The sequence below is a fragment of the Impatiens glandulifera genome, chromosome 7, assembly GCF_907164915.1.
Source record: "Impatiens glandulifera chromosome 7, dImpGla2.1, whole genome shotgun sequence".
In the NCBI taxonomy this organism is placed as follows: Eukaryota; Viridiplantae; Streptophyta; class Magnoliopsida; order Ericales; family Balsaminaceae; genus Impatiens; species Impatiens glandulifera.
In genome coordinates this window covers 38,408,464-38,431,622 of record NC_061868.1, presented here as the reverse complement: position 1 = coordinate 38,431,622, position 23,159 = coordinate 38,408,464, and the positions used below count along the sequence as shown (strand labels likewise).

Below are 23,159 nucleotides of genomic sequence, written 5' to 3'. Positions count from 1 at the left end.
ATATAAATATATAATGACATTATTGTAATGGTATGTATTCGGGCTTTTGGGGTAGGAATGCTAATGGACAAAGAATTATCTCCACCCTGATCTTCGGTGAACGTCTTTCTGATCTTTCGGTTTTCCTCATCCACCCGTCAAAGTGGAGAAAATCGCCACATTGGTACGGATCGATTAAGTTGTCAATTCAAATTTCGTCGGAGCGGTCTTAATTGTTATTCCGAAGTACAATTCATAAAATCATTAAAGTTCATATTATGCCAAATATTGTTTATATTTATTGAAGTTATAACTAAAAAATATCAAGAACAGTCATCTCAAATGAGTGTAAATAACTCACATAAATAAATCATCTTTAATCATGTTTCCAGTCTAGACTATGTCAAGACCTTTTTTAGAATAATTTACTTTGTTACACGTGATTTCTTATATCTCTATTTAAATACTTATATATTTTATTTGGATCAAATAATCGAAAATAACTCTTGTAATTATTGTTTTTTTTTTTTATCTTCTTATAACCTCTTATTTGATAACATTTCAAAATATTCCATTTGCACTAATTTTTTTTATTTCCTAAGCAACAAGCACTCACAAAAACAAAAGGATCTCAAACACCATATATCTGCATTTTGTATTTGGATATGATGATGAAATAAAGACATTTTTAATTCAAAATCCATCAAATTTCTTGCCCATTTGGATTCAAACGCATGTCCCTCTTTTTCTCCTGTCCTATTTCATTCATTTTCCTTAATGTAAAAAATTGTATTTTTATTTGTTTTCTTTCTATTAAAATATTAATAAGTTAAAAAAAACAACTCATTTACACAATATATAGATAAGAAAAAGTAATTGAGATTATATACTTCAGTTCTACCTGTTAAGCCCAACATACTTATGGGTAGATAAACCAACCTACTAAGGACAGTCAAAAAAAAAAAACTTTAAAATCCAGTGAGAGATCTTGTTACTATTTTTTTCGAGAAATGATTAGGGAGAATTTGGAAGAGAACGACGTTACGTTACTTAATTGATTTTCTCTCTTTCACGCGTTAATTTAATTTATTTTATTTTATTTTTCTTATTGATATGGTGACAGGTTTTCTTCTTTATATTACTTTTTTTTTCATAATTATTTTATTATGAAAATACTATAAATATAAAATTGAAAATGATTGATAAATTAGCTAATAGAAGTATTATAATTTATATAGATGATTGTATTTTATTTCAATATTGATTACTTAATTTTAATTTTATTTATTTAAAAGAATGTCTTAATATATAATATATATATATATATTTTATATATATAAGAATTTTATTAAAAAATAATAATTTAATTTCGAGCCCAGTTAACCCTCACAGTCCAGCCCAGTCCAGCCCAACAATAGCCTATATATTCTTCTTCTTCTTCATTCGTTCTAACATACATAATTCTTGTAACCCTAATCAAGTTTCACATTTTTCTATCTCATTAGGCTATATAATCTTTCTTCCTTATTTCTCCTCGATTATCTGAATCTAATGTGTGTTTGTGTGTGTAATTTCAGTAAGTATCATCAGATCTATTTGCACCAAATAGCCCTTCGCTGTTTTGAGATATATCAGCGAGGAATCAACGAGCTAAGGTAACCCGGTGCTAAATCATTGGCATTATCAGAGTATACGCTGGACATTGAATCTTAATTTCTTTGTTCGCCTCTGTTTAAGCCGAACATTAAACATAACCTCTCTTTTCTCTACATTTTTTTGTGAATTTATACGAATTAATCGATTGAATTTGAATGTCTCTCAAGAACCCTAGAATAGCTCGCATTGAATCAAAGAGAATCTCATTTACAATTAGTGATTAGGCGCCATACTTTAACCCCCATCATTCAGATCTGAAATACATTTCTGGTTTGTTATTCCAACTTACGGAGAAGAAAGAAAGAATGTTGTCCATCATCAACTTCAGCTGTTCTATTCCGTCTTCTCCAACTATTTAAGGTATGTTTAAAGTTTTTCAATGATTATAATGTGATTCCTTCTTATCAATATGTTGATTTGGCCTTGTTTTGGTAGAAGGTAGTAACAAGATGATTCTAAACTGGATTTCAAAAGTTTCTGTGAAAATAGTTTTGTGAAACTGTGATTTGGTCATGATTCAAATGATTTGAAAATTTGCCAAACTAATGTTCTATTATCTTGCCTAGGTTGCATAAACTTGATTCAAGCTAAGTTAAACAGATTAAGAGTTGGTTTTGTTAGAAACAAGAATTCCAAATTTTCATAATATGTTCATACTCATCTTTAGATGAGTTAAAAACTGTTTTTTTTCTTTATAAGATGAGTTCAACTATTATTACAAAGGAAGTTCAATATGTTGACAATGATGGTGTGTACTTGCTTACACAAAACCTAGTTAATTTGAACTTAAAATTAATTGAAACATGAAATGTTACATGACAAGTTTCTAGTCTCTAAAACTTGGTTGTAATTTGATGTTTTCTGAAATGAGCTGAAAAAATGTATCTGCTAATAAGAGTAGCTCTAGAAATTTTAATCTTGAACAACTTATGTGTTTTGAATTTTTACATTTGAAATCATTTAAAGGATCAAATCAACCTATTTCAAAAGAATTGCAAGTTTGGGATTTCAAAAAAATCTTTATGTCCCAAATAGATTTTTGTTTGTTTTAATTCCTTACTTTTTAAATTAAATTTGTAATTGATTATTAAATTTTGTATAGTTTTTTTTTTGGGACTGAGCTAGTGAAGACTACATACATATCTCATAAAAGAAAATTTAGTTTCAAATCATAAAAATCATAAATAATTTATCTAAAATATTTATTTTGAGATTAAGAATGTAACATTTCCTCAAAATTATTATTTATTTGTGGTTTAAAATTTTGTTTTTGATATTTATTTTAATTATTTTAGACTTAATGAATACAACATTTATCTTAAATATTTATTTAATTTGTGTTTAAATATTTTAGATTTTTAAATATAACATTTATCTAAAATAATTATTTTATTGTCGGAGTCTTTTAAATAAAACATTATTTTAAATTTATCAAATTAGATGAGTTAAATTAAAAATGTATCAATTTTATAAGATATAATATCTTAGAATGCAAACAAAGAAAAATATTTCGAGGCCTAAAGTTTGAAACACGTAACTTCCAAAAGAGAAGCAAATTTAACCTATTTTCAAACATTGATCTCTCGAGATAATTCGACGCAGTCACGCAGTCATTCGTATTAGAATTTAAATTCATAAATGATAAACTCTATATTGAAAAAACGCACCTACGATTGGTCTCCTTCTAAAATAGTCAAAAAACGATGTACGAAACCAAATCCTAAAGATGTTTTGATCTAATGTCACTAAACCGTGAAAGAAAAAAGACGCTAAATACAGACAGTTAGGAATCTTTAAATTCCGTTTCTCAAATATGGTTAACTAAACAAGTGACAAAAGACGAAAACAATCTTATTAAAATAAAAATTAAGTAGACAACTTATACCTAGGTTGGGTCAAAAGCAAAAATATTAAAAAAAAAAATAGTTTAAGTGGACAAACTAAGTTAAATGTAAAAGATTTTAACATTAATTGACAAACAAATTCAAACAAAGAAGTTCTTAGCTTAAGAACTAAGTCTAAATTGCGTCAAAAACAAAAGTGTTCAGGTTTTTAGCTTAAGTGGATAAGTTAAGACGAAAGATATTAGTTTCTTAACTCAAGTTAAACAATTTAAGCCATGACCGGGTCAAACACAAAAGTATTTTTAATATCTTAACTTAAGTGAAGTTAAGCCTTAATCTGGTCAAACATTAAATATTTTTAATTTCTTAGCTTAAGTGGATAAATTAAGTCTTGGCCAGGTCAAACACAAAATATTCAAGTTTTTTTTGCTCAAGTGGACAAACTAAGCTTTAAAAGGAGTTGGACGTTATAAGTTACGACATATTTAATATAGTAATCGGCTAGGTACGACTATTAAGGTATGACATGTTTTGAATCACATCAGCGCTTTCTTTGAAGCATTGTTTTAAAATGGTGAGAATTGGGTAAGAACCAAATGGATAGTCATTGCAATTTGAGTCCTCCAACAAACGCCAAACAAGCATCAAGTCGGAAATATTGTAAACATGTGCATCTTCCGGTTTTATCTATTTATCTTTTAAATGTTTTCGTCAAATAAAACAAGTTCGAGAAAAACCATAAATTGGGAATATTCAAATAAAGTGTCTATTAGTCAAATTTTGACATACTATTAAAATAAAATAAAAAAATCATCCAAATTTTGTTCAAGAGAGTCATTCTATACACATTCATTTTATATTAAGATATAAATAATCAAATTTATAAAAATTATAATTTAAATATATATAATATAAATTATTAAATTTATGATATATTTAATAATTAGCTCTAAGAAATTGAAAAAAAAACTAACTTTTAACCTTAAACTATCTTAGTTTATGAATAAATGAACAAGTAACTTACTTTGAAAAAGTGAATTTCAAATAAGGTCATTTTGGCAACGGATCTGAGTACCCATTTTATTTTATTTTATTTTATTTTATTTTATTTTCTGAGTGCCTTCTTCTTCATTCCAGTTTTTCCATCAATCTAACATCAATAAAGCAAAGCTACTTCACTGGCTATGCAAGGAAGTAATTATAATGATACATAAAACCGGATGATACATAATGATCGATACATCTATCAATTTTGATTATAATGATAATTGAGTTTATGATTTACAATAAAATATTTAAGTAATTAGTGTCATTAATTAGTCTCACCTTCGATAAAGATTGAGTTCATATTTAGAATTAGAAACACAACTTATTCAGAGTATTTTATATTGAGAGTATTTGAAAACCAACTAGTTGGAAACTTGCCAGTGTTCTAATTAAAAAAAAATTGCGTTTTGTTATAATGATTCAATTATTTTTTGTATCATTATGTAAATTATAGTTTAATTGTTATTTTCATTTGATATATACAATTATTTTATTGATCATGATTCAAAATTATATTGTAATTTACTTTTCGTAGAACATTTTGAAAGGAGCGACAACACGAAAGAATGTTCAATCTTTGTACAAACATAAATTACGAGATTCAGACTAAGTCGACTAGCGATCGAACTCACACAGAAGTGACGACACAAAAGGAAGTGGTTGACGCAGCTATTGGTTCAAGCTAGAGTTGAAATGATAGGTGTAGTGAAGCGAAATTAAAGTTTGAGTTTATTCATCATCTAATTTCTCATCTGAATTTGCAGGAATGATCAATTTTACATAGACGATTCCCAAGTCATGTTATCTCCTTCTCATACCTATATTTTTTTATTTCATTACAAATTGTAAATAAACTTCTCGATGTTACCAAATGATACAAAAAAAAAAATAAGAGAAAATATATAAATAAATTGTTTATACCTCAACAAACTTACGTGGGTATGAGAAGGAGAGTTAATCATAGAGATAATATATTAATAATTAAGAACATCATATTGCTATTATTAAAATATAGGTTAACTTTTTGGTGGTAATAATGGCTCAATTATTAGGCACTCATAAATATTTTATTGATTATCTCATGCATGCCTTATTAACTCATTCTAATTTCTTTTATGTATTGTTTGTTGAGTTAAAAAAAAAAAATCATACATAATTAAACATAATTTTATTAATTTTTTCATCAATCAAATTATTTAATTTATTAATTAATATATTCTCTATTTTTAAATTATATATATTTATATTGATAATCATTTTTTAGTAATTTTTAACCCAAAAAAACTCACTTCCTTAAAAAATCAATACTAATTTTTTTTAATAATCTAAAATTTATTCAAATAAATCCGAAACAAACTAAACTTTAAATCGAGTCCTTACTTACAAAAAACATATATATTTCTTTGCATGTGTTTTATTATGTTTTATAAAATATTATAATAATTTAACCAATTCAAATTCAAATTATTTTTTTTCTAAATAAATCAATAAAAATACTAAATAACCTAAGATCAAACAAACTCTTAGAATTGGGGTCACTTTGTGACATGAGCCTTCCATCTGTTCTTTTCTTGATTAGATTTTGGTTGATCTCCTCATATTTTTCATTATAAATAATAATTGTATATTATTATTATTATTGTATCTTAACTTTTTTATTTCGTCTTATCTCACTTAGATATTCCTAATTTATTATATGCAAATAATGAAATGATTTTGTCATGACTTGATGTAAAGGTAGTGAATTTAGTGGAAACATACCTTATTAATTTATGTCTTTTCCCCATCTGATTGGGTTTCATCAAATATAACATATATTTATATATTGTACGTGTCACAATTTGACAAATAGATGTTATAGGAAACACATTTGTTATAAATTTACAAAAAAATATATTATATTTTCCACCCTTTCAATTCACAATAGAAGCATGAAAAAGAGCCTAATAAACATTACCAAAAATCATGATCTTGCGCCGATTAAGGCTTTGATTTCATCATGATTTTGTGTCCTTTTGTGGTTGACATCTTTCAAATTCGGACTATGCAATAAATCAAACTACTTATGATGATTTATCTCTTTTCACATTAGTTAGTTTGATTCATTGATTGATCCATCGGTCTTCTTATGTTCGACTCATTTTAGAAACAACCTATACCAAAAGTTATAAACAATGATTTCTCACTAAAAACATCATAATTCAGTATAAACTGATGATTGCATGGTTTAAATAATATTAATATATAACTCCTTGCTTTTATTTTTATTGCTTTCATTCATTTTTTGGTGTATAACATCACTTGGAACTAAGAATGTACCAATTACCAAGTGATGTACCATAAATTTGGATATTATTTGTCACATAAATTGGCATGCCATAAAATATGATGTACCAACTACCAAGTGATTAGTTTAGATATTTGTTGAATGCATGTTATTAAACTTTAGATCTTAATTTAAAAAAAAAAACAATACTTGAGGTACTTATTTGAAACTTCAATTTTACAGAAAAGTGAAGGTGAGGTAAGCAGCCAAATTTATGTGACAAATATTATATATAAACCTACTCTATAAGATTTCATGTAGCCTTTGGAACTACCCCCTTCACTGATTAAGAGGCAAAGTTATTGTTATTTAAAATTGATTAATAACTTAAATATTTTTTTCCTCATTTCATATTTTAAACTAATCAGATAATGCTAGTGGTGGTGGATCCATAATAATAATAATAATAATAATGAAAGAAACTCAGCTTTTTGAAGGTAAAACCCCTTTTTGGATTAATCCCAAATCAATTATTGGAGTAATCATTGCACTAATCAGTGATTAAAGAGATAGAGAAAGTGCTTAAGCATGCATTTTAATCAAATGCATGCAGCCCTTACCCAAAATAAGTCTATAAACTTAATTAATTCATTAGTTATTTGTACAAAAACAATCATTAGTTATTTGTACAAAAACAATCTTAAAATAAAAAACTAAGTTAGACCTAGCTACTTGATCAACTCCAAGATTAAAAGTTTTATATGAAATTAATATTATTATTTTTTTCGATAAGATGTATTGTCGAGATTAAATGATATTTTTGTTTTGAAGTACCTTCGTTTTGTAAGTTATTGACCAAATGTATAAAAAAAATTGAATTTTAATAAATTGAAAGACTAGTATGTGCAATTTTTGTTTAGCTAAAAAAACTAAGTTAGGCATTAATTCTTTATGGCGACACAAATCATTTAGACTATATGCATAGTACGTAAACATTGGGCCCATTAAGAGACGCGGTTTGAAATATGAATTTGTGATCCAAAGTTTGATAAGATCTTAGTTGGTATGTATGGTGGAGTCGGATCTGTTGTCCCAGTGCATATCCCAATGGTTGTCCATTTCTTCAAAAATACTTTAAAATCCTATAGAGAATAACTTTCCATCCAGAGAGAAGAATTTTAAAGTATTTTGAAGAAAGAACAGTTATGAGACATGCCTGGACGTCAGCAAATTTGCCCCATCTAAGGGTATAGTTGTTTGTATTAGATTCTGATCCAAAATAGTTCATGCATAAGAACACTTGTTATCTTATGTTAGACAACATACTAATAGATCGAGGGACAAATGAAATATCTACTTCTAGTATCTAAGTTGTTGTGACAAACACAAATAACATTAAGAATCTTTTTTTTTTGTTGTTGTTGTTGGTTATTTAACATTTACAAAATATATTAATTAGATAAAAAAAAAATTCAAAACTTTGTATGATTTAAAAAATGTACACTTTTACATAATCTGAATATGAAAACTCAAATTCATGATATTATGATCTTGAATTCTAACACTCATGAGTTATTAATGAGTTTTCATACTAATAAAGTAAAACTAATATGCATAAATAAAAGTTTTACAAACACCAAATCCACTTATACATGCCTCTAATAATATTATTATATTATCATTTCTAAACAAACATATCTTTAAATAATGCGTTCTATTATTGAATTAATTAAACAAGCTTTCTTAAAACAAAACTATATATGGTACCATCAAAGTATCAAACTTAATTATTATTATTATTATTCTTTTGTAATTGAGGATTATTTTATGTTGAAAACTCACCATCATGACCTCATGACTTTAGACTGTTATTAGTAGAATTGAACTAGAGATATTGAACTTATGTTTAGCCCAATTCAATCATGATGACAAACTATAAATATCTATATTTGAAATTATGTTTTTCTCAAGTAACCCATCAGTATTATATATTCAAATGAGTAAATCTATATATTAGATAAATTTAAATAATATTTTTTCTTAAACTTTCCCATCTAAACTCAGTACAAGATTTTTTTTTTCAAACATCCCAACAATGAAATCATTGGTTTAAACACAAAAACTAAATAGATATAGTATGTATGACCAATAAAATTATAGGATTTTGGTCTATTTTAAAAATGATTTCCTTGTGAGCGATTTTCTATATACTTAGGGTCGATTGGCGACTTCAGCTCATCTCTTCCCCTCGAGCAGTTTTTGTGGCGATGATGCTCAATGTTTTCTTTCCTTTGCATTTAAGTTTTGTTATACAAAGTAATTTTTAATTTTTGCTAGTCATTTCTTTATGAAAATCAATATAAAGTAAGTCTATTCTTAAATAATACACAACAATGAAACTATTGTGTAAAACTATATTTTAGTATCAAACTATGAATTTACTCATATTGTATATCCAATTCTCTATTTTCTCTATTTAATTAAGAAAAAAGAGTTTGAGTCCGAGACTCGTCTTGGTTCCTTCAAGATGCAAAAATAGTACGTCTTGGTTCCTTTAAGATGCAAAAATAGTACTTCAACCATCACCCTAATGAAAAAAGCCTGAACTCGGTCAAAGGATATGGGTTCGTCGAAATGACATATCCAAGTTGTATTATCAAATCAAGTTGTTATCTTTAATTGAAAATATGTATATTATCCTAAGAAACAATGCATAAAGCAATTTACATTTGTGAAAAAAAAAAATGAAAACCCACTAGAAAGACAAACATGTATGACCTACTAAGATTAAAGAATTAACAGTGACAAATCAATACTAAAAGCAATTCCAAAAAGGTCAAAAAATAATTAAATTAAAAGAAGCCGGTGATAGAAGCAACATTAATCAATATCTTTTACTTAAAGCTTTTCTGAAATTTTTTCATTCCCATTTTTATGTAATTAGTTATAATAATTTCTCTTTTCATGTATTTTTTTCTAGAAATATATATATTTTTTTTATATCAAATTCAAGTTTCGACCCTTATATATGTGATTTATGTGTCCACATGCTCTTCCGCAACACAATTCTTAAGTTGTTAGAAACTATGTAAAGAATCGAACCCAAAATCTTGTAGCTATATGTACTATTCTAGTAAGCTAAACGAATATTCTTATCATTAACTTGCATGGATAATGTTTTTATTTGATTAGTTTTTGACAATTTATATGATTTTTGCATTAACAGTTGTATTGATAAATATAATCACTCATAACTTACTTAACTCAAGTGATAAAGAATTACAATTAATAAACCAAATCTTACAAATTCAAAAAGGAATTAAAGGTCTAAAAAGAAATTATATGTTGCAATGATCTGAGAAATTACACATCCTTTAAATCTAAAACAACTTAAAAAAGAAAAGATAGTTAAAATTGTTTTATTAAATAATCAAATTTAAGGAACATAAATTAATAATATAAAATAATAAATCCAAGTAATATAATAAAATTTGTTATGATATCAATTATAATAAAATATTTTATTATTCAAAAAGTTTACATATTTATAATCAATCAAAATCGAAACAAATTACTTTATACTTTTCTTTTTTATCAAAACTTAATACTCCATTGGCTAAAAATATTATTTGTTTTATTTTAATTTTTATTTTTTTTACAACGCTAGGTCGTTCTCTTATATGGAGTACGACTAATCCCCGCGATTAAACACATAGCCCGCAAACATACTTAACATTCTCCTATGGAATGCGATTAACTTCCGCGGATTAAACACGTAGCCCCACAAACATACATAATCATTTAACTAGACGCATAACTTGTCGTCTGACGGACTCGAATCCGAGATTTCAGGGAGGTTGGGGATATCCACATCTTGTTCATTGACATTAATTTTCACTTTATTTTTAGTAAAAATCGAACTCATAATATTTGATATTTTATGACTAAAGACAATTGTTGCATCTTCTCACTGCGTGCACAAATATAAATTACCAAACACAAAAATGGGTTGAATAAGCAAAATATTCCAATTTCTATCCTCAATTCAGCTTTGAACTTTCTTTTTCTTTCAAGTAATGTATCTTTTCTCAAGTTTCACAAGAAGAAAAAAAAGAAAAACCTTAACAAACATACCTACCCCATATATGAACTATTCAACTTCTCTCTCTCCAAAACAAAAAGCAAATAAATACAATCCAAAGCCAATACAAACTCCATGCACTTCCCCCTCTTTCTCTCTCCAAAAGAATGACGTCACCTCTCACCTTCTTCCAGCTTCCATTCCTAATGGTGTTTTTCCTATTCCCCCTCTTAATCTCCCCCGCCGCCGCCGCCGCCACAGCCGCCACCGTCGCCCCAAAACGCCACCCTCATTTCCAACACATCAACGTAACAGAGACAATCGCGTCAACAAGGATCCAACAACCGTCACAAACAACTTCACAAGAGACAAAAATCCCAACCGCCGCCGCCAACTCCGGTCAGGACAAAATTAAGCTCAATTTACTTCACAGAGAAACTACACCCTTTCTCCAATTTCAACCCTCCCATGATTATCGTCACCGTTTCTCTGCTCGAATGCATAGAGATGCCACCACCGTTGCATACCTTACCCGCCGCCTTAATCATTCCGACCGAATGGCGGCGAAATACGAGGTGGAGGATCTCGGAGCCGACGTAGTATCCGGTATGGAACAGGGGAGTGGAGAATATTTCGTTAGAATTGGAGTCGGAAGTCCGCCTAAAGATCAATACATGGTCATCGATTCCGGTAGCGATATCGTTTGGGTTCAATGCCAGCCTTGCCGTCTATGTTACCGACAATCTGACCCGGTTTTCGACCCGGCTAGCTCTGCCTCTTTCGCCGGAGTTTCTTGCTCCTCAACCGTCTGCGACCGCTTACAAAACACCGGCTGCCACTCTGGCCGGTGTAGGTACGAGGTTCAGTACGGAGATGGGTCCTACACAAAAGGGACTCTAGCAATCGAAACTCTCACCTTCGGGGATGTCACGGTTCAGAACGTGGCCATCGGGTGCGGTCATACGAACCGGGGATTGTTCGTGGGTGCTTCCGGGTTATTGGGTCTAGGAGGTGGATCGATGTCGTTCATCGGACAAATGGGTGGACAAACAGGGGGAGCGTTTAGTTATTGCCTGGTTAGTCGGGGCAATACTGGATCCACCGGGTCGTTGGAATTCGGTCGTGGATCTTTACCGGTTGGAGCTGCGTGGGTTCCGCTTCTCCGAAACTCTCATGCCCCGAGTTTTTACTATATCGGGTTGTCGGGTCTAGGGGTCGGGTCGGTTAGGGTACCCATACCGGAAGATTCCTTTAAACTAACGGAGTCGGGTCTTGGTGGGGTGGTTATGGATACGGGTACGGCTGTTACTAGGCTTCCGTTAAGGGCTTATGTGGCGTTTAGGGACGCGTTCGTGTCTCAGACGCAGAATCTGCCGCGGTTATCCTCGGGGGTGTCGATATTCGACACGTGTTACGATTTGAAAGAGTTTGTCACGGTTCGGGTCCCAACCGTGTCGTTTTACTTCACGGGCGGAGCGATTTTGACCCTACCCGCCCGGAATTTCTTAATTCCGGTGGATGGATGGGGCACATTTTGCTTTGCGTTCGCTCCGTCTTCGTCGGAATTATCGATTATCGGGAATATTCAACAAGAGGGGATCCAGATATCGGTTGATGGAGCGAATGGATTTGTTGGATTCGGGCCAAACGTTTGTTGATTATTTATTTATTTTCAAAAAAGTAATAGTTAATTAATAAGGTATGATGAGAGCATGCAGCGGCTAAATAAGTGTGATTTGTTGTGTAGTTGTGATTGTATATAATGAAGTGGAGCAAATCACTTTGTATAATATGTATGAAGCAATACTAGTGGACATTATTGTTAATGCTAAACTTTCACCATTAAAGTAGTGATTTAAAATAAAGAGATTAAGGAAGAATGAAAATAGGGATAAAATATGGTCAAAAGGATGGTAGAAAAAAAGGAACTTAGTATATTTTGGGGTAAAAAACGAGCTTAGTTATGTGCTTTTTTATTCTGCTTTTTTTCTTTTTTACAATGGAGAAATATAGACATGACAATGACACAACATTTTCATATTCATCATATGTTTATGATGTTTGGTTGCAGCCTCACTTGGAAAACCATTCAAGTTTAAGCCCTTCACTTTTGTAAAGTTGCTTGCTTTTTAGTTTGTTTCTTATTTTATTAATCTCTCACAAGCACACACAAAAACCTGTGGGAGAGATAGCCCACAATATAACTTCCCCCACCCCTAAAAACAAAGGAATGAAACTAGTGGCGACATGGCTTGGTCATTGAATAAAATACTCAACTTAGAACAAAGCGCGAGAAAAATGATGGATATTCGATTTGATGATGGTAAGAACACGCTCTTTGGCATCATCTTTGGTTTGAAGGCAGCCCTTTAATTGCAAAAACAGAATTTGAAAGAGTTCGAATTAGAAGAGATTGTCAAATGACCAAGTTAGTGACATTATTGATGGAGATTGGAACATGCTTCAGAGGCGAATTCCATAAGGTGTTATAATTCTTGAAAAAACAAATATAACATTCATGATAGAGCAGATTCACACTTTGAAAAATTGAGACCGGTAGTAAATTTAGTTCTAATTTGGCTTGGGATATTATTCGTTAAAGGGGAACGTGGTTGAGTGGGCTCAACTACGCTTTGACTTGCATTTCGTGGAAGGCTTATGATAAGGGATATAATAGGTAAGTTTATGACTATTCCTAGTACTCACTGTGTTTTATACTCGGAGGAGGGGACGATTGCTCATATTTTGGGAGAATTTTTCCTTTGCTATGAGAATGCAAAACTTTCTTAGGAATGGGAGTCAAATCAAAGAGGTGCGCTGCATAAGGCAAAAGGCAACCTATTCTATGCCAATGTAATGAAATGTTACTTGTGTGATTGTTTACCAAATGTGAGTGGAAATGAATGCAAGGTGTTTTCAAGCACGATAAGTAAAGAGAATCAAATATAATATAACCGAGAATTATCTTTAATGAGCATGCACTTATTCATACGTTAGAGGAGTATACCTATGAATCCAGAAAATTGAGAAATATGTCAAAATCCGTCTATCAAGTTTATTTTATTTTTTTAAGAAAAGTTTTATTTTTTTGAATTCATGTAACAAATCAATTTCGGGTCAAGTTTACTAGGAACCACCCTACAATTTTAAGGATAAATAATCATTTGAACACATAAAAAATGAAAAATAAAAAAATAAAAAATAAAACCAATATGGAGTGATCCAAAGAATCCAAAAAAAAAATCACTTTTTTTTTATTAACTTAGAGACCAAATATTACATGTCAGTCCCAATTATTTTCAGTTTTTCAGGTAAACTATTTGTAGTTTGTTAAATTTTATCCACTCTTAGATTTCCTTTTACACTAAGGGAAAAAATGAGGGCCTTGAAACTTTAAAATTGGATACAAGCCTTGTTTTAGTTCAAATGTCATTTATTTGAGTTTATATATTTGTACAAAATTTCTTCATTCAATCCATCAATTAATATATAAACACTATTATTTTTTATTCGTTATAACATTTATTAAATGTTAATTTTGTCATTCTGCCAATAATAATTAATAATAGTTTATTTCAAATGAATCTATAAACCTATACGAACGTATTCATGTTTAAAGATGAAATCACAAATAACATAAGAACACATAAAATTGAATACAAATGAACAAAGACAAACCCGATCAACTTCTTTCATATGACCTAAACATACATGTATTCGCCCCCACGCACTGCATTCGCAGCCCCTTTCCTCTCTTCCTCGTCTTCTTTCTCACGCTCCTTCCTAGTCTCATACGCATGATCGTCTGTTCGTAACTCATGCCTACAGGTCGGGCATGAATTCGTCTCATCCTGCAATTTCAAGATATAAGATGATATTAAAAATCTTAAAAATCAAAACTTTACTATTGTATGAAATTTGTAAATTCATTTTACCAGCCAAGGTTTAAGGCATTGAGGATGAAACTTGTGTTTGCAGGGCAATTCTTGCATCTTATCACCAACAACAAAGTTTTCTTTGCAGATTGCACACTCCGAATCTTTGTCAATCTTTGTTATGTTCTCTTCTGTAATGTCGAGAACTGGTAGATTCGCTACAACTTCTTTACTAGCTGGTGGCACTGCCCTTGGACCTCCAGTCCCATCCTCAAAAATCTTAACACAACAACAAAATCCCAATTCATCAATCATAAAATTTGCAGCCACACAAAAGGCCAAACTTTCTAACTCTTCAATTATCGTTATCAATTCAAAATTTAACATCTAACTTGAACCCATTTGAAAAGGTTAATCTCAAATAACCTAAACAGAACAAAGCCTATGTTTTCTATAAACAAATTGCAGTTGTTCTTGTTTTCTTATGATGCAGAATATTTGCACGAAACAAAAAAGAAGGTTGAGTATGATACCATAGGAATGGTATTGTCGAGACTCTCGACAAGTTGTTGCATAAGATTGTTAGTAACATCAGATGTGCTGGGATCTTCTTGCTGACCTTCAGATGATACAGGTCTAGTAAGACTAGCAGCAAGGGCAGTCATTAGGTTTGTCTGTATCAACCAGTCTGGTTGTGGAGGTTCTGGATCAACAGTAAGATGACCTTCAAAGAGATAACCTGCGAGAATAACAAGACCAACTTCTTTTCATGCCTGTTAATTACAATTCACGCAATCAAATGAAGACATGAATGAAGATTAACCTCTGTTCGAGGTTGCTGCTGCCAATTCTGGACCTTCCAATTGATTCTCTAACTCATGTAGATGTTGTTTGGCTTGAGAAATGTAAGATCGTAAATGATCCTTCTCAACAGGTGCAGACATCAAACATTCAGCATCAATGAAAAGATCTCTCCCAGCAATCCAGAATCCTGGTGCAGTATATCTTGTTTTCAAAATCGTTGAAACCCTACTTATAACTGCGAAGAACTGAAATGAAACATTTTTATTATAATTGGATCAAAATTGGAACGAATTGATTTGAAATTGAAGATGAAATCTAATATACTGACCAGCTTACGCAGAGAGGGAGATGCGGAGGGGTAAGATTCGAGGAGGAGGGTTTTGATGGAGGAAACAGCAGTTTCGAATGATTGTTTCTTCCCCAGCTGTTTCTGCAAATCAGTCAGTTTCTGCTTCAAATCTTCCTCGGACTTGGACGCCATTTCGGTTCAATTAAGGATGATGGATTCAGATATCAGTTATCAGTTATCTTCTCCGCTGCGGTCTTGCCGGATAATATATAGGAAACTGTCGGAGCAGGCCGCTTCATGAAGGAGTTTTCTTGAAGAAAGGGAAACCGAACTATTAATATTATATATATATTAAATTAATTTAAGCACTTAAAATTTGAAAATAATAGTCCTTTATCCTACTTCAATTGTTTTGACTTTTTATCTACGCTTAAAATAAAGAACGCTGGTGATATTTTTTTTCTTTTTTGGACGATTTTTTCTATGTTTCTAGATTGCGAGACGCAACCCGCACTAGCGAGAGGCACCGGCATTTGCGAGACGAAATCTTTTATTTATTTTTTTTTTAAAAATAAATAAATAAAATTTTCACACGGTATCCGGTTGCGTCTCGCAACCGGAGGTTGCGTCTCGCAACCGGAGGTTGCGTCTCGCAACGTGGGCATTTTCGTCCAAAAAAAAGTGTCTCCAGCGTATTTATTTTATGCGCTGACAAAAAGTCAAATAAGTTGATCTTGATGATCATTTCATCAAATTTCCCTTTTATTTTATCTCAACAAATTATTTAAAAAGGTAAAAAATCATCTTGTTTTTGTTCTTCACATCATTTCTAATTTTTCTTGTACTATAATTTGTTCGGTCTAATATTTTTTTAGTTAGATTAAATTTTTTGTTTCGAATTTTTATAATTTAAATAATGTCATAGTTTTTGGTGGATCGTTGGTTACTTATATTCGTGAATTGCGTGATACTTTCCGAGTTTGTGTGCATCCACTTTTTAGTAGCAGATTTTGAGTGATTTATATTTTGTTCAATAAAGAGTTTTTAAGTTGATCTTTTATTTCTTTCATTTAAAGATCCTCTTATTTGTACAGTTTTCTCATTATTTGATCATATGAGTAGATTGTCACCGTTTTCTCATTATTTGATCATATAAGTAGGTTCAGTTATCAAATAAAAAAAAATTGACATCGTTTACTGATCCACATGTAATGACAAATTTCACTACCACTCAGAATTTTTGATAGAGATTTTTTTATACCGCATTATTGGTTTGTTCGACTTATTTTACTTTTTCACTCATCATTATGCAACTCAAACGAGTTCGTATTTAGAGACACATTCAAAAAGATTCAAGATGGTTGATTTTTTTCATTGAATTTAATTTATATAAATTTATTATAGTATTTAATATTTAGATTATCATTCAATTGTTTTAATTTATTAAATATTTTGAATAGACAACTCATTTACTTTTGCATTTTCGGTGAGTGACTAATATTTTTTTTGGGGGGTAAAACAGCTTAGTGCCATTTTATTAAAAAAAACAAAAGAGGAAAAAAAATACAAAAGTTTAAGATCAGATATAGACAATTTTTTAGATTTGACAATGAAACAACAATCAATTAACGTCTATAACATTTTTACTTTGATTTTACTTGTGACTTTCTCAAATGAAATATCCCATATCTGACAAAACTTTATATTCTCTTCATTCTTTTCGATTCCTCTCCAAGATTGAATGAGTGCATTTCCATCTGAATTTATATCTCTCCAAATATCTTCAGCAGTTCTACTTCTTCCACTATGAGTTCTTGAATTTCTTTCTTTCCAGATATTGTAGATTATTGTTCAAAAGTTCTAGCCTAACGACAAAAAGAGGTGGATACCAACTCTAAATTCTTGGGTTCGAGCCCGTTAGGTGGCAAGTTCTGCGCCTAGTTAAATAGTTAAGTGTGTTTACGGACTACATACTTAATCCGTTGCCCCATTTGAAGTCTTTTGTAGAGTATCACTATGATTCATTAAGTTATTTCCGAGTCTTTTGATAGTTGTTAAGAATTTTAAATTGATATAGTTAATATGACAAACCTAGATAATTTGGTTACCATCCCAATTATTTTTTTGGTAGATTATCTAGTTTAAGAGAAATCGTCGAACTTTCACTGATCGTAGTCGTCCAATTGTATCTTTCATAATGATATTATTATGATGTTTTCTAAGATTCATTCCGAAAAATCGGTAGAGTCTGTCGGAGAGTTAATCGTTCTTCTCAATGACTTACGAGCTCGATAATATATTGAGTAACGTTTTTTATTTTTTATTTTTGTTTTTAGTTTTTAAGTTTTAATTTTATTTGTTTTTTTAATGTCATGCTTTTTTATGTATATGATTAAAAAATGTTCATAATTTTTAATATACATAAACTTATTTAAAAAATTTATTAAATATTATTTTATATTTTATTTAAAAAAAACTAAAATTATCCTGATAATAAAAAGAAAATAATAAAAGAAAAAATAAGAGCGAACAGCTTGAAGCTTGAAGACTGAACTGGGGCGGAGGGCCGGCATTGGCGAAGTTCACAGAATTCCAGAAATTATGGCTTCTTCTGCTCATTGTCTTCCTCCAAAGCTCTACCCTTTTTCATCCCCCTCCACACGACCAGCCGGAGTTAGCATGACTGCTGTTTCCGCCTCTCAACCCATCAGACATTCCCTCGATCTCACATCACCCACCATTCTCAGAGCAAGACGTAGTGAAAGATTCATCAAATTCGAACGATTTCTATCCTTTTCATCCCCAGCCTCCACTCTTTCCAAGACTTCTTTCATCTTATCAGCATCAAGCAGTTCTACTGCAAGTTCAAGTGATAAAGGTAATAAGAACACCGGAAAATCCGAGGTGCAAGTAGAAGAAGACGAGGTTGAAGAAGTAGAGGAGGATTTGCCTTGGATACAGGAAAAAGCACTCGACCTTGTTGAGTTCACTGGGTCAGTAACGCAGGCTATTCCTGGACCGAGAGTAGGAAAAAGCCCATTGCCCTGGATTCTCGCCGTCCCTTTGGCTTATGTTGGTATTACATTCGTAATTGCTGTTGTTAAGACCATTAGAAAGTTCAATTCCCCAAGGGAGGTTCGCCGCAAATTGGTGAATACCCTTCTTTCTTTTCCCCCTATTGTCTGCATCCTGAGCTCTTTTTTGTCATGCTTATGTTAATCTAGTCCTTATCTGATCTAAGAATTGATTTGTTTTGTTTTCTCAGGTTAATAAGAATGTTTTTCTGTGCAAATCAATTGATGAGCTGTTTGAGAAAGGAAATGATGCATTGCAGCCATCAGATTTGGTAGAACTTGTGCAGAAGGTGAGACACTTATGGCTTATAATTGTAGTTTTATGATTCAGTATAGAATTGAAGTTAGGAAAGTTTGTAAACATATTTGCATAGCAGTAAATCTAGTTCAGTAGTGAATGCACAAACAGTCCATAAATTCTTGCACAAATCAGTAGAGCTCTCAATCTAGTGAGTGTCAAACCTATTCACTTGTTGCAGACATTTTAACTTATATTTGAAGAATGGTTCTTTTGGATACTGAGAAATTAGAGATGCCCAACAGACTAAGTATCTCTAAGTTACTAAACCTATCCACTATAGATGCATAAAAACAAGCCAGTTTCCCCCAATCTCTCAATCTGGGATTAAGACCGCATTCCTTGCATAGAAGTCTCTTATTACTTACTCTGAATATTGCAGCATGTCACAATCTCTTAAGACTATGTTTTGATGAGTGAAATTGGAACTAGATCATCAATCCCAATTCTTAATTTCCATGTTTGGAGAAATCATTGAATTCTAATTCATAAGAGATTTATTTGATTTTTTTCTTCTATTCTCTTTAACTACATATAAGCATCGAAAAACCCATCTTCAACTATTTAATTAACAAGCAGTTGGAAGAATAGCCTTGACTTAAAACTTATGGAATATACTGAAATTGGAATTTAGAAGTTAGAGTGGAATTGTACCTAAACTTATGCACAATTTACTTTAATCAGAATTCTAATTCTAGTTTCAATTCCTATCATTAAGCTCTTAAACAAACAACATAACTGGAATTGGAGCTTTAACCAAACATAGCCTTATGTTTTTCTTGGTCTTCTAAATACTCTAGCATTTATCTAGAGTGGATGAGAAATAGGGGTGTTCATCGGTTCGGTTTTCGGGTTATTCGAGTTTTCGGTTCGGGTTCTTCGAATTTTTTATTTTTTTTAAGCAAATTCGAAAACCGAACCAATTTGAATAAATTCGAATTCGGTTTATTAGAATTCGGTAAATTCGAATTCGGTTCGAATTCGGTCGGATATTCGGTTTAGACCAAATATAGAACATCATCTACCCAAAAGATAATTTTTTTTAAAAGAGTTAACAAAATAAATAAGTTGTTAAAGAGATCTTATCTACTTAAATTATAAAAAAAATATAAATCATGTAAACTTAGTTTAGTGACTAACACTAATATATATTCGAAAATTAAACGACAAAAGTAAAACAGTGTCGACGACGACAATATATGGCGGTTGAGAGGTGTGGACAACTAGAGAAAGGGGAAAATGAATTAGGGATTATGGATATAATATAGGGATCTAATAGGAGACCCATGATAATTTAATATATAATATGTAATAAGTTATATAATATATAATAAAAATGAATTCGGTTTGGTTTTCGAGTTGAAACATAAACTCGAAAACCAAACCGAAAACCGTATTTGAATTCGAATCGGTTTAAAATTCGATTCGAAAACCGAAAATGTAATTCGAATTCGGTTTATTCGAATTCGATGAATTCAAATTCGGTCGGATATTCGGTTCAGACCAAATATTGAACACCCCTAATGAGAAATTCTTTTGTCTGTGTTTGGATGAGGGGAATTGGAGTTAGAAGTCCAATTCTATAAGAACTTTCATTAAATTACAGTTCAATTATTATGTTTGAATATTCTTAAGGAATTGTTTGATTTTCTTCCTAATTTGTGTGGAATTCAAACTAAAAAATATATACTTGTTTTATTTTTACAAGAATCCAAATCAAATTCTAAATCCAATTTCTTATTTTAAGTCCTTAAAAACTAACAGCATAATTGGAATTGCCCCCCTCCAATTCCAATGCCAATATGAATTCACCTCTAACCCTAAACCCTATACCAAACACATCCTTAGGGAGAGGTTAAGTTGGATTCACTTCACCCCAAGGCCAAATATTGGCCAAAGATTACCACATTCAGTTGCTTAGCTCGTTGATTTCTATTTCAATCTTGGACATGAAAATTCAAGTTCTTCTACTTCTCTTAGGGAGACTACAGACATTGGAAGAAAGTTCACCATGTAGACCTACTCTAGTTGATCTTATTATATTTCTATTTCCACAAAGCCTGATTTGGCTTTATGACATGAAATTTATGCAGACAGATTTTGGCATGGAGGATATTTTTCGCAAATATATCAGATATGCACTTAATGAAAAGCCCTTTAATCCAGACTTAGTATCAAACTTGATCCAACTACGAAAAGCTTCCATGCTCGATGATTCTCAAGTGTCTGAAGTCCTAAATGAAATCTCAAGAAGAATTGTGAAAGAGAAAGGTAATCTTCTGTGGCTTTCAATTTATTTATGTCAGTGAATAGTAATTATTTCTCACTCTTTGTAATCGAAAATTCCTATAGGTCCTGTTGTCATGGATGTGTCTGGTTATTCGGAAAGAGGATTTAAGAGAAAACTTGCTGTACAAGCTCTTTTCGGAAAGGTTTATTATTTATCCGAGGTACATGAGAATGCTTTTAAGATACATTTAAATTCAAATGCATTAGTGCAAATTGAGATAAATTAGCTGACATTTATATTTTGTACTGAATAATAGCTGCCAGAGTTCTGCACAAAAGATAGTTCCTCTTTAGTTGTGAAAGAGATCTTCGGCGTTGCAGAGTAAGCCTCGTGTTGGAATTTCTTTTGATCTGTTGTTTGGTGCTCTTCTGAAACTAGCTTTTTGATTAATCCGGCTTTGAATTTTCAGTGAAGATGCTGAGAAGCTAAGAATGCATACGGTTTCAGAGGCGGGAGACATGGATTCGCTTGAAAAGATGGTTGATAGTTCAGATTCGCAAGATTCTGGTGAAAAACCCTAGCTAGAACTTCCTAGTGTGCACTAATACCACCGATTAGTTTGTTTGTTTTTCCTTTTTCCTTTTTCGCTAGAAGGTTGTTGGCTTGGATGGGTAATTTAAACCAAATTTTGTTATGAGGCAGAATTTATACACTTTTTTTTTCTCATTTTGTGAACAAGAATAATTATTGCCCAATTAATCCATGCATTGAGTTGCAGATAGAAGGAAATTTGAAGTACAATAACCTACAATAACAATCTTATTGAAAACTTACCGAACTTAAAATTGAAAGTTAATTTTTTGATAATAGATTTTAGTGTATATTATATTTCATTTGATAAATAAATTGTTTTCTAACTCATTATAGTGGTTCTAAGAGGCAAGGTTATGTTAACTTTTTATATTAAAAAAAATTGTTTTTTATCATGATTTATGTGAATTTTTTTTTTACTCATTTGGTATGAAATTATGTTTTGAATTATCTTGATTATTTCTCAAATATTAATAAATATGTATTTTGTATGAGATGGATTACTTTATCCAAATATAAATAGAAAACTTAATATGTTGACAATCTCCACGACCTCTCTATATAACAATGCCATTTAGTCATGTACAATTAAATTGTTGACATGGTTTTCATTCTCGCCACTACACTTTATTAAAACATGTTCTTATGGATTTCGTATCTAAATGAAAAATGTATGATATTTGAAGATTTAATATCTAGAATCCATATTGAAATACAACTAACTTCAATTAATTACAAGTATATGTGTGTAAGTAAACCAACGGGCAAACTAAATTTATTATGTTTTCCTTTTTATCGGTTTAGTTTAGCGCCTCAAAACGACTATGTTTTATAACTATTAGGTCGTTTTAGAAAAATTAACGAAAATAAAGACTTGTTAACTATTATTAGCAATATATAATTTTATTTTACAAGACTTGTTAACTATTATTAGCAATATATAATTTTATTTTAAAATTGTAAAATTTTTAGTGTGATGTTTAGTAAAATGAATTTTTTTATATAATATATTTGTGTTTTTTTAAATTAAGTTAGTGATTCATGAATATATGTTACATAATTTTGTTTAAATATATACAAATAAATAATATAAATTGTTATTTATATATATATATATTTAATTTA

The 23,159-nt window shown here is 30.7% G+C and overlaps 3 protein-coding genes across 3 annotated transcripts; 2 read left to right on the top strand and 1 right to left on the bottom strand.

Annotated features, from left to right (window-relative positions):
- Positions 1 to 10,900: 10,900 nt before the first annotated feature.
- On the top strand, positions 10,901 to 12,723 carry LOC124910185 (protein ASPARTIC PROTEASE IN GUARD CELL 2-like). Its single transcript, XM_047450797.1, has one exon. The coding sequence runs from the start codon at positions 11,041 to 11,043 to the stop codon at positions 12,529 to 12,531; it is 1,491 nt and encodes a 496-aa protein (XP_047306753.1). The 5' UTR covers positions 10,901 to 11,040; the 3' UTR covers positions 12,532 to 12,723.
- A 1,706-nt stretch (positions 12,724 to 14,429) lies between these two features.
- LOC124945079 (E3 ubiquitin-protein ligase AIP2) lies at positions 14,430 to 16,163 on the bottom strand. The gene is made up of 5 exons (XM_047485451.1): positions 15,881 to 16,163; positions 15,572 to 15,797; positions 15,282 to 15,487; positions 14,809 to 15,027; positions 14,430 to 14,724 (listed from the first exon to the last, which is right to left on the bottom strand). The coding sequence occupies exons 1-5, from the start codon at positions 16,031 to 16,033 to the stop codon at positions 14,575 to 14,577; spliced, it is 954 nt and encodes a 317-aa protein (XP_047341407.1). The 5' UTR covers positions 16,034 to 16,163; the 3' UTR covers positions 14,430 to 14,574.
- A 2,207-nt stretch (positions 16,164 to 18,370) lies between these two features.
- Positions 18,371 to 22,224, top strand: LOC124945093. Its single transcript, XM_047485464.1, has 6 exons — positions 18,371 to 18,991; positions 19,107 to 19,205; positions 21,307 to 21,484; positions 21,566 to 21,663; positions 21,760 to 21,824; positions 21,913 to 22,224. The coding sequence occupies exons 1-6, from the start codon at positions 18,443 to 18,445 to the stop codon at positions 22,022 to 22,024; spliced, it is 1,101 nt and encodes a 366-aa protein (XP_047341420.1). The 5' UTR covers positions 18,371 to 18,442; the 3' UTR covers positions 22,025 to 22,224.
- The last annotated feature ends 935 nt before the right edge of the window (positions 22,225 to 23,159 follow it).

Coding starts and splice junctions, on each gene's coding strand:
- LOC124945093 (XM_047485464.1), top strand. CDS start 18,443: ATGGCTTCTTCTGCTCATTGTCTTCCTCCAAAGCTCTACCCTTTTTCA. Junction 18,992..19,106: donor GGGAGGTTCGCCGCAAATTG/GTGAATACCCTT, acceptor TTGTTTTCTCAG/GTTAATAAGAATGTTTTTCT. Junction 21,825..21,912: donor GAGATCTTCGGCGTTGCAGA/GTAAGCCTCGTG, acceptor TTGAATTTTCAG/TGAAGATGCTGAGAAGCTAA.
- LOC124910185 (XM_047450797.1), top strand. CDS start 11,041: ATGACGTCACCTCTCACCTTCTTCCAGCTTCCATTCCTAATGGTGTTT.
- LOC124945079 (XM_047485451.1), bottom strand. CDS start 16,033: ATGGCGTCCAAGTCCGAGGAAGATTTGAAGCAGAAACTGACTGATTTG. Junction 15,028..15,281: donor TCGACAATACCATTCCTATG/GTATCATACTCA, acceptor TGTTGTGTTAAG/ATTTTTGAGGATGGGACTGG. Junction 14,725..14,808: donor AATGCCTTAAACCTTGGCTG/GTAAAATGAATT, acceptor TTGAAATTGCAG/GATGAGACGAATTCATGCCC.